The 16,305-nt window shown below is 30.0% G+C and overlaps 3 protein-coding genes and 1 long non-coding RNA gene across 4 annotated transcripts in view; 2 read left to right on the top strand and 2 right to left on the bottom strand.

Annotated features, from left to right (window-relative positions):
• Positions 1-243: 243 nt before the first annotated feature.
• LOC133320349 (uncharacterized) lies at positions 244-1,415 on the bottom strand. The gene is made up of 3 exons (XR_009753735.1): positions 1,262-1,415; positions 834-1,027; positions 244-377 (listed from the first exon to the last, which is right to left on the bottom strand). It is a non-coding gene; the product is annotated as an uncharacterized LOC133320349 (long non-coding RNA).
• Positions 1,416-1,996: 581 nt separating this feature from the next.
• LOC116773142 (ATP-dependent Clp protease proteolytic subunit) lies at positions 1,997-3,043 on the top strand. Its single transcript, XM_032665538.2, has one exon. The coding sequence runs from the start codon at positions 2,191-2,193 to the stop codon at positions 2,926-2,928; it is 738 nt and encodes a 245-aa protein (XP_032521429.2). The 5' UTR covers positions 1,997-2,190; the 3' UTR covers positions 2,929-3,043.
• Positions 3,044-3,069: 26 nt separating this feature from the next.
• LOC116773141 (transmembrane protease serine 11F-like) lies at positions 3,070-7,235 on the bottom strand. Its single transcript, XM_061528423.1, has 4 exons — positions 6,453-7,235; positions 5,493-5,684; positions 3,895-4,034; positions 3,070-3,232 (listed from the first exon to the last, which is right to left on the bottom strand). The coding sequence occupies exons 1-4, from the start codon at positions 6,729-6,731 to the stop codon at positions 3,070-3,072; spliced, it is 774 nt and encodes a 257-aa protein (XP_061384407.1). The 5' UTR covers positions 6,732-7,235.
• LOC116773143 (neuroendocrine convertase 2) overlaps positions 7,168-16,305 on the top strand; it is a 34,218-nt gene continuing 25,080 nt past the window's right edge. Inside the window, exon 1 of the mRNA XM_061528424.1 lies at positions 7,168-7,359. Within this exon, the coding sequence (XP_061384408.1) occupies positions 7,204-7,359 (156 nt within the window). The 5' untranslated portion in view covers positions 7,168-7,203. The remainder of the gene's footprint in view (positions 7,360-16,305) is intronic.

The raw sequence follows: 16,305 nt of genomic DNA, 5'->3' as shown, positions 1-16,305 counted from the left end.
ATAACTCACAGAATAGAATATCATAATTTTATCTTTAAAAATCGGTAACCTATAAATATTTAATTTAAGTTCCACTAGACGTGATTGTGTTATTATTAGTTATATTAATCTTTATATTTCGAATGGATCCGAATTTTTAGAAATTAAATTAATATTTTCTGCATATTCAAGAGTTAATAAAGTCATAATTTAACATTGTTCGTTCATTTTCCGTATTAGCATTTATGAATTCTAGACAAAGAAATATATATATTTATTTATTTTAACAAAACATCTCATCAAATAAAAACATTAAACATTACACTTCACATTTGTGCACCACTGGCTGGTTTCCCAGGAAGTTTCTTTTCTTGCTTCTTCTAATGTGTTCATTTTTTCTGAAAATTATTATTATTAATTTAAAAAAAACAGCCTCACTGGTTGATTTCCTCGTAACTTAAAAATACCATTATCACAGAGTTCATTTGGTATAATATTTAAGACCGGAATCGTATTTTTAGTACAAAGTCAACTCTGCAGGTAATAATTATTACTATTCTTCCAAATGTCCCTAGCAAAATTCAATAGAATGAGAAATATACTCAATGTCGTTATTTTTAGACACAGGAAACTGATATAAGGGAGCAAAAATGATAGATAATTTATAAATTTGTGTATTAGTAATAATAAATATAGGTACACTTAAATGTGTCGTTTGTAATGATTACTCGTTTTAACATTGACGTATATTAGGCACTTTTAAAATACAATATACAATTTATTTAATCATTTGGTTTTAATACAAAAGAGATGATGGCTGAGTGACCTTTAATTATTTTTTTCTTGGAACGTACTTTGAAGACGGCCCTATTAGATTCGTTTCAATTTTGGTTAGGTAGAAAGAGGAGCGTGGACGGCGGAGGTGAGCGTTTAACGCGCGTTAAATAGGGGCTCCTTAAACCTACGCCTGGGTCGCAAGTCCCAGGCACTGTTGAAGCTCCTCTCTCTGTAACGCGATGGACCCGGCACCTGGTGAATCCATGGAATGCTGAGAAGTTTCGTCTCATCAGTCATCGTCTCAAAACTCAAACCCAAAAGGTCAAATCAATAATTAATTCAGTTTTTGTTGAATTTTAATTTATGGTATAAAATAATTTAATTATTGACAATAGACAAATTTCGTTAATTAAAACTCACAGTCGAACCCTAAGGAAACGAAAATTTAAGTTTAAAAATAAAAATTTAAAAAAGCAACTACTATTTATTGTTCACACAGATATACCTTCGTTAATGCTCAAATATCAATATTATGAGTTCCGTGTACGTTCCTTCTTTGAGAGGTGGCACTAGATTTAAAGAGAACTTAAACATCTGTACAAGTTGAGTGAGCATTGTGTCAACTCTTATTAATGTGAACACTTTATGATAATGAGTATATTATTTGAGCATTATGTTGAATAGTAGTATTGAAGTTTTAACATTTACAAAATATTGATAAAAAAAACTCGGAGTTTTTATGTTTATTCCTTTTACATATTTTACTTAATTTTCAAATTTGTTTTTGTTCAGGTTTAACCTGAAACTATAACTTAGCAAAATATTTTTTTATTTTTATATAAAAACTTGCAGTAAAAAATGTTGTTATAATTTAATAAAAAAAATAGGCTCTTTAAACCATATATATAAATATAGTTTATTAATTTGCCAATTAAGTGATCACCACAACTAAAGCTTTTTTATTGTTTTTTTTTGTATCATGGCTTCGATTCGCATTTAATCCGAAGTTTGGATAAAATTTCAATTCATACTTTATATTTTAAATTTCAATAATATCTTTTTCATCTAGATAACGGTGGTGGTGGTGGTTTCAAGTCACCTAGATAACGGTGGTAACACATTCAAGTATAAAGCAAATAGGTGAGTGTTTTATGGCATGTAGTACCTTTTTTTCTATGTTACAACTTTATTCACACAACGCGTAGTACCTGCCTACTATTCAACTTGAACTTGTCAATTGTCACTGTCATTTGTCACTGATTAATGTCAAATGTGTAATCATAAAATTACAAGCGAGATTTTCTTAAAATAAATTCAATTTCTATCCAACAAGTAATGAAATTGAAGAAAACTAAAAATTGCTTTTATATGATTACCTGTTAAAAGTACTTTGAGTCCAAGTGCTAATAATCTGACGAAATAAGCACTTTAATTATGGCTCTCAATTATATTCGCCAAGTCACAAGAACCGTTAGAGGCATAAATGTAAATACAATACATAGAAAAATAAGTACGAGTTCACCAACAAGACTTGGTATGATACCGATAGTAGTTGAACAAACTGGCAGAGGCGAAAGGGCATACGATATTTATTCCAGGTTACTTCGAGAACGTATTATTTGCCTGATGGGACCAATTAACGATGAAATCAGTTCCCTCGTTGTTGCTCAGCTGTTGTTCCTTCAATCTGAATCGAGTAAAAAGCCTGTGCATCTTTATATAAATTCTCCTGGTGGAAATGTTACGGCCGGTCTCGGTATTTACGATACGATGCAATATATCACTCCGCCCGTAGCCACTTGGTGTGTTGGTCAAGCCTGCAGTATGGCGTCCCTCCTGCTAGCAGCTGGGGCTCCTGGTATGCGTCATGCACTTCCAAATTCGCGCATCATGATTCACCAACCTTCCGGAGGAGTCAGAGGTCAAGCAACAGATATTCAAATTCAGGCGGAGGAAATTTTAAAACTGAAGTCTCAAATAAACAATCTATATGTCCGTCACACCGGTCTTCCAATAGAACGTATTCAAACATCCATGGAACGTGACTGTTTCATGTCACCAATAGAAGCAAAGAGTTTTGGCTTGATTGATAATGTGTTGGAACATCCACCGTCTCATGTGGTGGAAGGTGATAATGTTTCATCAACCCCAGTGAACACCACAACTACTTAGTGATTATTCAAACATGCCGATAACTGTTATGACTTAATAAATATACACAAGTTACATTACTAAATTTTATTATTTACTGATGCAGTCTATTAACAAATAAATTATATTTTTATCATTATTCTATATTAATTACAATACTTATTATTTAATGGTACAATGTTTTTTAATTGTGAGATTTTTTATCCAATTATAATAGTAGGTGACATTTGTATAAACAGGTAAAGCCGGAAGAGAATTGAGTTTGTATGATAGTATTCCTATAATCTGATATCTTTTTGTTATCAAACCACTGCCAGAATCGCCTCTGGAAGAAAAAAATATAGATTAAGAATTAATTTTTACCAAATTTACCAAATTAAATACACGTCCTGGTGTGGAGGTTAAAGACTGAAGGGTGAGGGTTAAACCTGGCAAGTACCAATGTTCTTTTCGGAGTCATATGTACTTTCTAAGAGTATTTAGACACCATGAGGAAAACATCATGAGTAGGCCTGGACTTATAATTTCAAATTATAAGTTTGAAATTGCACATCAGCCTAGAGCAAGCGTGGTGATTAATGCTCTAACCTCCTGCTTGTGAGAAGAGGCCTTTGCTCAGTAGTAAGCTCCAATAGGCTGATGATGATGAAATCTTGTTACTCATCCAAGATTTATGGTAATGAAGACAGTATATAAAGTCATTGGCATCTCAATATTATATATTTCTTTAACAATTCAAGATAGGACATGTATATATACATATATATACATATACATATATATATATATTTATGTATATATTTTATTTCTTATATCTTATAAATTTCATTAGTCAACCTGAAGAAAAATATATAGTGGTATAAATGAAGTATAGAGGTGGACCAAGCATTTAATTTTTAAAAAGTTCAACTAACCTTTGTCCATGAATTTAAAATGTTTACAAAGGCCCTTAACTGGTACAGTAAAAAGGTTTTGTAATAAACTTACTTGGCTGGTCTCGATTCTGTTGGAATCAAACTCCCAGCACATAGCATCCCCGGCCTTAATTTAAGATATCTACAATCTCGTCTTGGTAGTACTGTTTGTTTGACCATTTTCAAAATTTGTGATGGAGGACCATCATCATCCTGTGAAGTGTATATAGATTTTTAACAAAGGTTTCCTCAGCCGGGTAAAAAGGTAAGGTCTATTATCGTTCCTAACGCTGAATCATGTTTTCCATCCATCAAGAACATATCCCAGGAATTAGTGGATGCGGAAGTGAAAGAGTTGAATAAAGAAATTTTCTAAATCAACGCTGTCTTAGAATTCAGTAGTTTACGCTTCGCATATTTTTTATTATGTGACGGTTGGAGTATGATCCAAAAAAACATGGAGAAAGATAAAATATCAGAAGTTAGGTACGCATTGGTACGAAATCTTTGGATTTTATTATAGGTAAGTAAAAATTAAATTTCTAACGAGATAGTCAAGTGATCTTTGTATTAAATTTTCCAATTCCATTTTGAACTACAGATTATAATACTGTAACTTCTTTCTGTGCTATTTAATTGAATTATTAAAAAAATACCTGATTTATGTTCAATACGAAACTTTCTTACGCTTCATTAAATAAAACTTTTCAATTTTTTTGCGTTGCTGAATCCGGATTATTCATTTATAACTAAAAGGCGCTTAAAGCACTAATTTCCCGTTTTACTTTTCTAAGCTAGAGTGATATACATACTTTATGAACTCGTTAAAAGAAAAACGACTAAGTGCTTTCGTTGACTTGTATATATTTATACAGAAATGAGAAAATTTATGAAACTGACTGAGTCATAAGCGTATTTAAATTTAAACATATAATATTTCCTTTCCCACTTTTCTAATCTTTTATCATATGAGAAATTCTTTATTCCTTTTAATAATCGGCTACCTTTTTAAGTTAATTCTAAATATTTTTTTTATAAATTAATCTAAATATCTATTATTTTAATACTCTAATTCTTCTACTCGATGGTAAATATAAAATAAATATTGCTGGGCTTAATAGCAAATCATTTATTACTCTTAATTTTAGATATATATAGTGAGTCTGCCAAATGATAATATAATAATGTACAATTTGTCAAATTCAATTGAATGAGATCTAAGATTTTCGCGAGTATTCATTTAAATAAAACTAGTATTTTTCGGATTTACTACGCGGATACGCAGACACCTCGTCTGCCCGTGATCACGGTTGCTGCAAAGTAACCGAAACGTCGGGATTATGTAGTTTTTAAATAATAAAAATCCGCGTAGTAAATCCGAAAAATACTAGTTTTATTTAAATTCAATTGAACTTTGTTTTACTATCATACATACATTAAGAACGTGTCCTCCTTTTTGTTTCTTATAATGTATAGAAATAACTTGTTTCTTTTATTTAGTTTTAAAAGTTTACGTTGTTTATGAACGTTTATAACACACACACATGCACAATACACACACCGTACAAAAACACACTCATGCTCAGACAAATAATCAAAAATACGAACTTCCAAACACATTAATATTAAAAGTAGGATTATGTTTTGTTGACAAAATAAATTAGTACTTACATTAATATAACCCCAGCCCGCAAGTATGCCCTTTGCCTGTCTTGGAAAACTTTTCTTTAAAACAATACGTTTGATATTTGCACCTAAAGGCAGTGTCCCGTTTAGACTAACTAAGGCTATGTCATTTTCTACAGTTTGCAGTTGAAAGTGCTCGTGTATTGTAACTTTTGATGCAATTCTTGATACGGTAGACTAAAACAAACAAAATATTTTGCAATAAAAATTTGTAGTTCTACGAAAATCAATTCCTCTGTATCTGTACATTTAAGGTAGACACATTTTGGCAAATCAATAAGAATTTGGACAATCGAGTTTTTCTGCTTATAAATACGTAACATTATTTTTATTTAAAATACCTGTAATTGTTATGTTAATTTTAATGTTTAAAAATACTAACTATCTAGTTTTATTTAAAGACTGTACTGAAAGATATTATTATATCTTTTTCTTTTAATAGGTACATACCTATTATTATAATCTATCAAGGGTAAAAATTGTGTAGTTAACAAGCATCTTCATACTTATCACAACTTAAATATTGTTATTCTCGTTACCATATGGAGAGCATAAACTATTTCCTAAAATCTCTCTTTAAACTCCACTTTCCAGGTTTTAAATTTGCAAATTCCTTATTTAATGTGACGTCATAATACTACTATGCCTCTTTTCTTTTCTCTATATAGGGTTAGGCTTACCTCTTCAAATCTTTTATACTTTATACATTTATCGGAAAGACAAAGTATGTTTAAAGTAAACTATAGTTGTATTTCGTCTGCTGCTTTATAAATATATATTTACATAGCTCGTTTTTATGCATTGGTTGTGGGTGTTAACTCCTACACATTCTTAGAACTGAGGGTTGAGGTACAAAAGTTTAATTTATACTGATTCATGTTTTGTCTGAATGTTAAGAGCAGGATCATAGTTTGGGTTGAATAAGTCTTGATACTACTTTCATACCTTTCTCACATCTTCGTGACCGGCTATTGCTATCACTTGAACAATGTCCAACTCGTAAAAACAATGCGCAGCCGACAGTAGGAAGTTTTGGTTCAGGACAGATGATCCACATATGTGAGCCGAATGATCTCTCCTTATTATATGTAGAAGTACAGCGTGAGCGTTATCACGTATCCGAGAGTATTCACCATTCACGATTCTCCCTTCAACAATCTCATGATTTGAACATTTTTTGAACAAAAAATGTAACATTAAAAAAATAAGCTTCAAGTTGCACATCGCATACGCTTATCAGGAACATAAAGAATGATAAACTCCATCAATACTTTTTATTGTTTTAATTATCACCACTTCTGCATTACTCGTAAAAGATTACGATTTGATTGAATTGATTCATGATTAATTAATTTGATGTGTGTACACACATGAGCGATGATGGGCAAGTTTTTATAAAAGACTTAAATACAGGAAGACCGTTTTAGATAGTATGTACAACGCTTGTAGGTACCTTTGCTAGGGAATAACTAAGTTTGTGATGTTAATCTGTACGTTAAGGATGTACGACAGTCATCAAGCATGCAATGTAAATAGGTTGTTATATTCAAGAACTGAGTCCATAAGTGTAGTGTTCTTTCATAATCTGTGAAAGGCTGGAGGGTTTGGGATGTAAGCGCATGCGTGGTCTTCGGGTCGATATATGGTGACGTCAGTGAAAGTTTAGCTTCAGTCGGCCGCCGGTTGCCGCAGAGTTATGATGTGGTTGCAATGCTTGGCTGCGACGCTGCTGGTTGCCGCGGCCGCTGGGGAAGTCTTCACGAACTCGTTCCTCGTCCGTTTCAAGAGATCCGTCGGCCACGAGGAGGCCCACGAGCTCGCTCTGCAGCACGGCTTTGACAACCTTGGCACGGTGAGCGACCACGTGATTATATGTAAACATAAGCATAGCATCATATTTATGACGTTAATATGCTTCGATTTTTCAATTATAAAATATTATGTAGACTATTTCAGTGCGTCTGAATCCATTATATATATAAAAGTTAAATAAGAGAATAACTTTCTCATATAACAAGTCATAAATAAAACAATGAAGGCTCAGACCCGCCAGTACGTCAGTACGTCCGCGTCAGTACCAATTAACATTATTTAAATTGGAATCATTTTTGATTTCCCCGAACATATCTAAATGTTATTTTAATTATTTTACACATTTAATATTAAAAAAGAAAGCATGAAATAACTAAGTCAATATTTAACGAATAGATATATTGAGAATATTTCGGATAAAGAATTCTTTCAGTTATTTCCATCCAAAAGGGAAGTTTAAGGAGGGAAAATAAGTTTTGAATGAAAAATTTAAAATAGAATATTTGTAAAAATGTTTTGCATTGCCACCGTAAAGACGTTTCTTCATGTACTTAATATATTTTGTAATAATTATAAAATATGTTTGAGTATTTTTATTAAAATGAAATTATGTCTTTAGATATGTGAACGAAGTGTCGGTTTTTAGACTAATTTTAAACTAATTATAATGTATTCTTGTTTATATGTAAAGATTTATTAATATTAAGGGTCCTTTCTAGAGACTTAAACAGTTATTTCTCTAGTTTTACAATTTTTGTAATATTTTCATTCAGAAAAATAATTTTGTCTTATGTTATTTATACAACGTTATTAGTGTCGTTTAAAGTCCTGTCAAAATTTGTCCTGTCGCATCGTAAAATAGACACGAAACCACAAAATTGATTACAAACATTTTGATTACCTTTGGTTACTGTGAAACCACACGAAATACATACCACAGCATGGTCCTTCAATATCAGAAAATTAATATTTGTCATTTAACTATTATTATAGTGACAATCGTGAGGCACATTGAGTAAACTCAGTCAAAAAGTGCTGACACTCTTACATTGCTCGACAGATATAAACCTAACATAACGAACTACAGCAAGGAGACTGCTTTATAAATGAAAAAAACCGAATTAAAATCGGTCGATTCGTTCAAGAGCTACAACAGCACAGACGGACACACACCCAGACATCGACGTCAATCTTATAACACCCCTTCTGTTTCGTCACATAAATTTTAGACTGACTGCGAAATATCAGATACAAGCCTCTCAACGTAGACGGCTTAACCGCGCTTAACTTGGCTTTTAATGACTGATATACTAGATAAGTTAAATACCCCTGACATTGATTAAAACACATTGAAAAATACATGCGGGTTGGTTCGATGTACTCCGTACGCAATATATTTCGTCAATAAAGCTAAATGTACACATATGTATAAGCCACTCTGTTCCTAAACAAATAACATTACTCGACGAATTAAATTGAATAAAATTTGTCCAAATACGAAGAATTATTTTTCTCCAAAACTAACTGATCGGCCTTTTAAATACTTAATTTGTAAAACATTAAATTCAACTCGGCCAATGATAGTGGTTATTTTGAAAAAAATCGAAAATTTCCTTATGAAAATAATGTTTATTAACTTAAATAAAGTATCGTGATATTTAAGTAATTATAATCACTTGGTTATATACACGGTCTGGTTAATATATTAAAATACGTTTTGTATGTCACATGGGAAAAGATTTATGGAAAAGTGATTATTAAAACTAGCTGACTTTTTGTAATCCTGTGTTACCCTCTCACTGACCTAAATTAACGCCAATGACGGGGCCGAGGGATATGTTATTTTAGACGATGACGTTTCAGATGATATGATAACTCTCATCTCTGAAAGACTATATATATTTTTGAATATTATTTCGAATATAATTTTTTCTACATCAAATCTTGTAATATTACTTTTTGTGGTTAGGTGATACAAGATATTTATGTCTTTAAAGTATAAATTTATAAAAATATCATTGTCACACTTTTATAGGTTTTCGTTTAAGAGATAAAACCACAGCCACAGGTGTCAGCGAGATAAAGAATCTATTTTCTATGAGAGGAACTATTTTTATTCTATTCTATAAAAAAATTGCAGTTCTTTAATAACGGTCTAATATCTAAAACCACGTCCACATAATAACACATTACCATCAAAGTAATATATGTACTTTATGATAAAATTATAACTTTACAAAATGTAGGTATTTCAATTATCGAACACGTAGCAATTTTAAAATTGTCAGGAGTCACTAAGCATTTTTGTGTTTAAAAAAAAAAAATCTTTTCTTTTTTTCTTATATGCCTGTACCTACAACTTGTATTTAAGTGTACCGGATATGTGGTCAACCAAAAAAATCGCATAACTTGGCAAATACACATACATACTTTCGCATATATAAGACCGTCAGCTTGGGTTTATTTTCTTTCAATATTTTATTTTTCCAATACCTTCTACAAGGTAGACGTGATATCTTGTATGTTGGAAATGTAAATAATAATTTTGTTTTGAAGGCCACCGATCGTTAAGAATGTAACATTACCCTTTTTCAAGTATCCTTAATTCAAAAATCACAAAGAGGGCTACAAATAAATTTCGGATAATATACGAAACTCGACATCTTAGTACTGATATTAACGTGTTGTTATTTTTTATTTCACTACTTATATCCACAGTATATATAAAACTATAGATTTTAGAACGAATGCTGTACTAATTTTAATGATGTTTCAGTGTTTCGGTGACATTCATGAGAGACATATTTGTGAGTTTCGTTACTGAAATCATAGCTCTCTAAATAAATTACTGAAAATTTCGTATCTGGATTAAATCGTTAAAGCAAATTATGAATATGTATATATTTAAATAAAAGTAATATATAATTTTTCGGATTTTAAGCGTATTTTATTATTTTGAAAACTACATACTCCCGACTTTTCGGTTACTTTGCAGCAACCGTGTTCAAGGGCAGACGAGATGTGGGCTTTGTAGTTTTTAAAATTATATAATACTCGTAGTAATCCGTAAAAAAAATAGTTTCATTTAAATGAATACTCGCGAAAGTCTTAGATCTCATTAACTATATATTTTATACTCTAATTCAGAACATAACTAGAATATCAACTTGGAAATGTCTTAGGGTTTTGAAAATACATTACTTAAAAACTAATAGATATTACAAACAATTATTTTCAATAAGAAATTTCGGCGGAGCTATTGAGCAAATGAACATGGGACTATAAAAAAACAACAGTTCCGGCTGAAGTTCGGATTAGAAGGCTTTAATCATATTGTGACTAACGATTTTATTTCACAAAGCAAAGATAGTCATAAAATATTTCTGTATATGAATTTAGACATAACTTTTGTTTTGAAACTTTGAAGTCGATGTGCATCTTGGCAAATGATACCATCAGATTTTAATATGAAGTGTATAACACAGCAACTAGGATTAAAAAAATCTTTTCTAAGAACAAACCGAAACAATGAAAAAAATAATTCAATTACTCCTGTTACAGGATGTTTGCAAATAAATCTATCGAAAGTAGTGTTAATACATCTATAATTATTTGGTAAATTTGTACAGTTCAAATAAAAACGTGCAATTAACGTGAAACATGAAAACGGTAATCAATAATAATTATGATTTTTAAATCACAAAAAATGTACGTCATCTCTTCTACGAAAGGAAAACCAAGTAAAAATACCTACAGATTTTTTTGGAAGGATATGCATATGTCTTTGAGCCCTGGGGTCTTGACAGGGTTTTTGAAAGACCTTTATGTTTTATTCATGAAAGTTATAACTTTCGTTATTTGTGTATATTTAACAAATTCAAGTCGAGGTAACTTCCTAATTTTAATGTTTTATTTACTTCGGAAATACTCTCCTTCTAAGATTTGAACTAAAAAAAGGGGTAAAAAATAACAAGTCAATTAATATGGCATAAATAATAATGGTTATTTCAGTTACACAGATATATGTTCGACTGTTAACTAGATAAAAACTTTCTCTTAATAGTAATAGGGTTTAAAATTATTCAGGAGAGCTTTAATGAGTGTGCTCATCTTTACGAGATGTGCTTAATCTGGCTTCAGATAAAGATATCGGGATCGCATCCTATAAAACTGGATATAAATCTAATGAGGTATTATATATTTTATTTAAACAATTGGTAGCTATTTGAAAGTTTTTAGTTTTTATTTCCTATATAACTTCCATGCAGAACTATGTCTTGTATTAAACGATGAAAATGAATGTAAATGATTTGGATTAAAACCATTTGTTTTGTATGTTCCTTAAATGTTTGTTAGAATTAAAAAAAATATATAGTTATGGTCTCGACATTAAACTTACTGAATCAGAGAAGAAAATTATCTCAACAATTATTATTTTTTACTTTATTTTTTTTTTTATCGTTTTTGTTACTACTACCTACCTACCTCATGATTTCGCCTGCATAATTCAATTCTTATAATGAAATTATTTAGCTCAAATTTTTAATATTTTCCTTCAAACACACATTTCCAACAAAAACAGAATTAGTAGAATATTTTTTTTAAGTACTGGCGCTTGCAAGAATTAGTTTTGCTAATGTTAAAACGTTTTAAAACATTGGACTAAATCCAACTTGTTTCTATATAATTTAAACCAACCCACAACTATTAATTATAAATAATTACAATTTACATATTAACTATTTAACAGACCACCAAGTTCCCACCCACAACTGTATTCAACGAAAATCAATAATATTACCATAAAAAAAATTAACTAAAAATAAGGTATAGCTCAACTTTATTATAAGTGGAAATGAGGTGGAAATATCTACGCATAATAAAATAGATTTAGAATTTTATTCACAAGTTCACAGTTTCAGTGGTTACAATATCATACATTAATTGGATTCGTCTTTTATTTTATTCTATTACGATAAAAGGAAGGATGGAAGTTTCTGAGAGACTTTTAATGGACTGGACTGGACTGGAGAATTTTAATAGGAACAGTCCTTCTGACTTTTTTAATTAACTTGAAGTAAAACAAATATTTTTTTCCTAAAAAGTCACTTTAATGACTGTATATATATAATTTTATTCACATTCTAGCAAACAGCGGTAATACTTTTCGTGAAAATATTTAAATTGTCATATTATAGCATAGGCTTGCTACATCCTATTACCGATCTAGATAGAGATATAGTTCTAGTTTCACTTTGAAATAGAATATCATCTTCTATCTTTTACAAGATAACGAATCAATCGCTTTCGCAAGCATGAAAAGAAAACTTCTATACAATAGTAGATTCCTTTTAATCATATCATATTATTATTATTTAATATATTTTCGTTTGTTTATAAAATTATTGAGATATTTTATAGTTTCGTTGAAAATGGAATATGCTATTCGATAATATATAGATTAGAAGAGCAAACATACAAGTAATTTGCGGTTCTCGAATAATAACAGTGCAAGCACCGCAGTCGGATGAAGATAAGTTGCTTAAAGCTTGTGTAAGACGAAGTAAACAACTCCGAGTTTAATTTTAATAGTCGGACTCTTATCTTCAAACGCCATGTTGTTGGTTAGTGTCAACGTTTTGTTAACGCATTGTTGGTTGTAAACACGAAGTTTAATTGTTAGATTGTTAATAATTGTCTTGTTTTTTTTATTATTCATACGATAATTTTTTTTTCTCCATTTATTTCCATTATAAATAGATTAATAAGTGATTTCAACCCTCCCCTCCTGAGGTATTAAAATTTTATGAAATGAATACTTTGTTACATTATTATTGAACATATTATTCTTGTAGTTGTTTTTATCGCATTTTATTTCGCTTCTTATTTCAGATGAGTTAACAATAATTTTAATTTTTTTTAATGAATTAATGTGAAAAAAAAACTTTAACATAGAGTTAAGTATATGTCTTTATAGTTATAACACGTAGGTAGTTGTTTCACTTGACAATTTGTAAGCTAAAGGACTCTCGACTTAGTGTTGTTAGTTTAATGAAAAAGTTTGTTTTATTTAAGTCCTGTAAGATCTGACATCGAGTGTAAGCTTATCGTGTTGAAACTGTTGCTTGAGACACATGTAACATTTAATGTGACGAACATTTATTTAATGGAACTCGCATGGATTATACAATGTATAATTTCTTATTAATCTGTGGTAGGCTTTAGATATATCTGTTTTATATGTAATATTTCACTTTGTCTATGATTTTTTTGGTTCATGGTGTTACCATAACATAATATCTATAATAAAGGCTCGACCTGTTCCCAGACAACTTGTGTTGCCATATCATTTTGATTCACTCGGGAGTTTACGGCAGTGGTATAATTAATTTGCTATACCAGAAAAAAATCTTTCACCTTCTTCTGATACAGTTTATGAAGATAATTCAAGTTAATTTATTAAATATTTAATGGCTGCATAACATATTTGAAATAATTAAATCATATGTATTTAGTAATTACTAATTATAATAGTAAACTTTATCCTTTTCTTTCAGTTCACTGCACCCTTCTGTCAAATATATAATCTGCGTCCCTGTTATAAATAAACTTATAATATGTAATACTCAGTGCCGGCAATCTTGTCACTAAATATTTATACATTATTATAATACAATGACGTCTTATAGGTTGTTTATCACGCAATTACTGACCTTATTCGCTGTCACTTGTGTGATAGACTTCGCGTGGGTCTCAGATCTAGACATGTTTAAAAACACGTAAAGAAACCCACACAGACATTATTATAATTTATGTCTTGGATGACTTTCTTCTTATATTTGTATTGGCAATTGATATGTTTATCTGAATTGACAATTTATTTTGTCAATAGATGAAATTTGGCTCATCTAATATATTATTTATACATATAATATACGGGCATGTCAGTATTAAAAATTATTGTATTATTGTTATCTGGAAAGGTATATTTCTAAATATATATATATATATTATGTATATGGATTTAAGTTGAAGATTATTTGATTTAAATAGGCATATAAGTTTGTCCGTTGATATAAATTAAAATCAGTCTCTAAATATATCGATAATGAAAAAATTACTAAACGAAAAAGAACGCTGTTTGTGGACTAGGGAACTATTTACGAAAAGTATATTAGTATTATGAAAAAACATGATGTGGAAAAAAAAAATCATGTTGGAAACACTGCTCGCAGCTGTCAGACATTTGACATCAATCAGACACTTCTGTCAACACAAATCTGACAGAACATAATTGACATTAGAGTTTAGACAGATATTATTTCACTAAAGCAAATATGATTAAATATTTTATTTCACCACGTTTGTATATTCCTAGCCCGTGTCCTTGTAAATTACATGAATAATAAAAAGTTTGAAGCGCTCTATGAATTTACTATCAACTGAATAATATGCAAATAAGTTCAAGACGTACTAGTGTTGTTTTTTAAGTTAATCCGTCAGAATATTCTGTCCCCGATGTCATCAAATCTTTAACAGTAGTAGGTTTTGGTATAAAATTTATGAATAACTAAATATATTCAAATATTTGTTATGGAAATGGTAGGGCGGACGCTATACACGAACGTGTCCATCCAACCACAGGGTGATTTAAAGTGTATTATGCAGATGCTCAAATTGTCATGAACACTGTCGATCATGACACGTATATTTGCGTTTATATTTTATAGGCATTGTATGGAAATGTTTAATCGATTGCATTAAATTAATAAAGATATGGAAGTACATTAATACCTGGTTTTACAACGGAGATACGTTATCTGATTATTTCATTTTAGTTAGTTTAGATCCTATTCATTGTATATTCGTGTATAGGAATATATAACCCATGCCATTATGTTGGCACTATAAAAGTTTATTGTTCATCTTGTGTTTTACGCTTTTACTTAAACTTTCGCTCGTGAAATCTAGCGAAGCACTCCGCCTTCATCAACCGAGATTAGCAATCTTTTATATTGAAATATAAAATAATGAAGGAACACTCACTGCACAGAACTTGAACAAAATAACATTATTTTATTTGGTCATTATTTTAGACGAAGAAAGCAAATATTTGCTGTTGACGTTTTATTTAAACAATAAAAGCATTTAGAAAACATTTTAACTTATCTTTTCATGAATTAAAATTTTTATTTCTTTATATAAAACTTGTAAATATGAAGTTATAAAGTCCTTTGAAGTCTCGAAAGTCATTAAAATAGAGTGGAAACAAGTTAAGAAACAACTCGATGCTTATTAAATTTCTTCAAATGATTTAAATAAGAAGTAAAGTTTTTGTCAGCGTAAATCTCAATTCTGTTTTAAACATCCGACGATTTAAATACAAAGTTTTCTTTATCTTCTTAAAGATAAATATCTTATAATATCGAAAATTCCATCAGTCTGCTGTTGATTTTCAATTAAATATTACGTTTGGAAATTTAGTTTATTTTATTTCAAATCAATTATATACATATATTAACTATATAACTCACTAGCTTAATGTGAAAAATACTACTTTAATACTACATAATACTACTGAAAATAAAACTAATATTTATCGGTTTTACTACGCGAATTTTATTCCACTAAACACTACATAATCCCGACGTTTCGGTTACTTTTCAGCAACCGTGATCACGGGCAGACGAGATGTGAATGTAGTTTGTTCAGGAAATTATTAATAGCACTTCAAGTACGTCATTGAACAAAGGGTTCATTCAACAGACAAGTTTGTAAAAAAAATGATTCAAATCTGAATTTATTACATCAACGACGCTCCACAGATTTTCTGTTTAAGTATATAAATATAGGACTCGTTGATAACGTCTCAATATTCGTTCTACTTTTCTATATGATTTATAAATTCACATCGGCAGAGATTGTTAAACATATAATCCTATAAAATAAATTTTGTAGATTCAATGTAACAAGATAAATAAATATG

The sequence above is a fragment of the Danaus plexippus genome (genome assembly GCF_018135715.1).
Source record: "Danaus plexippus chromosome 18 unlocalized genomic scaffold, MEX_DaPlex mxdp_20, whole genome shotgun sequence".
In the NCBI taxonomy this organism is placed as follows: domain Eukaryota; kingdom Metazoa; phylum Arthropoda; class Insecta; order Lepidoptera; family Nymphalidae; genus Danaus; species Danaus plexippus.
Note: the sequence above shows the minus strand (reverse complement) of the source record. Positions and strands in the feature narration are given on the sequence as shown.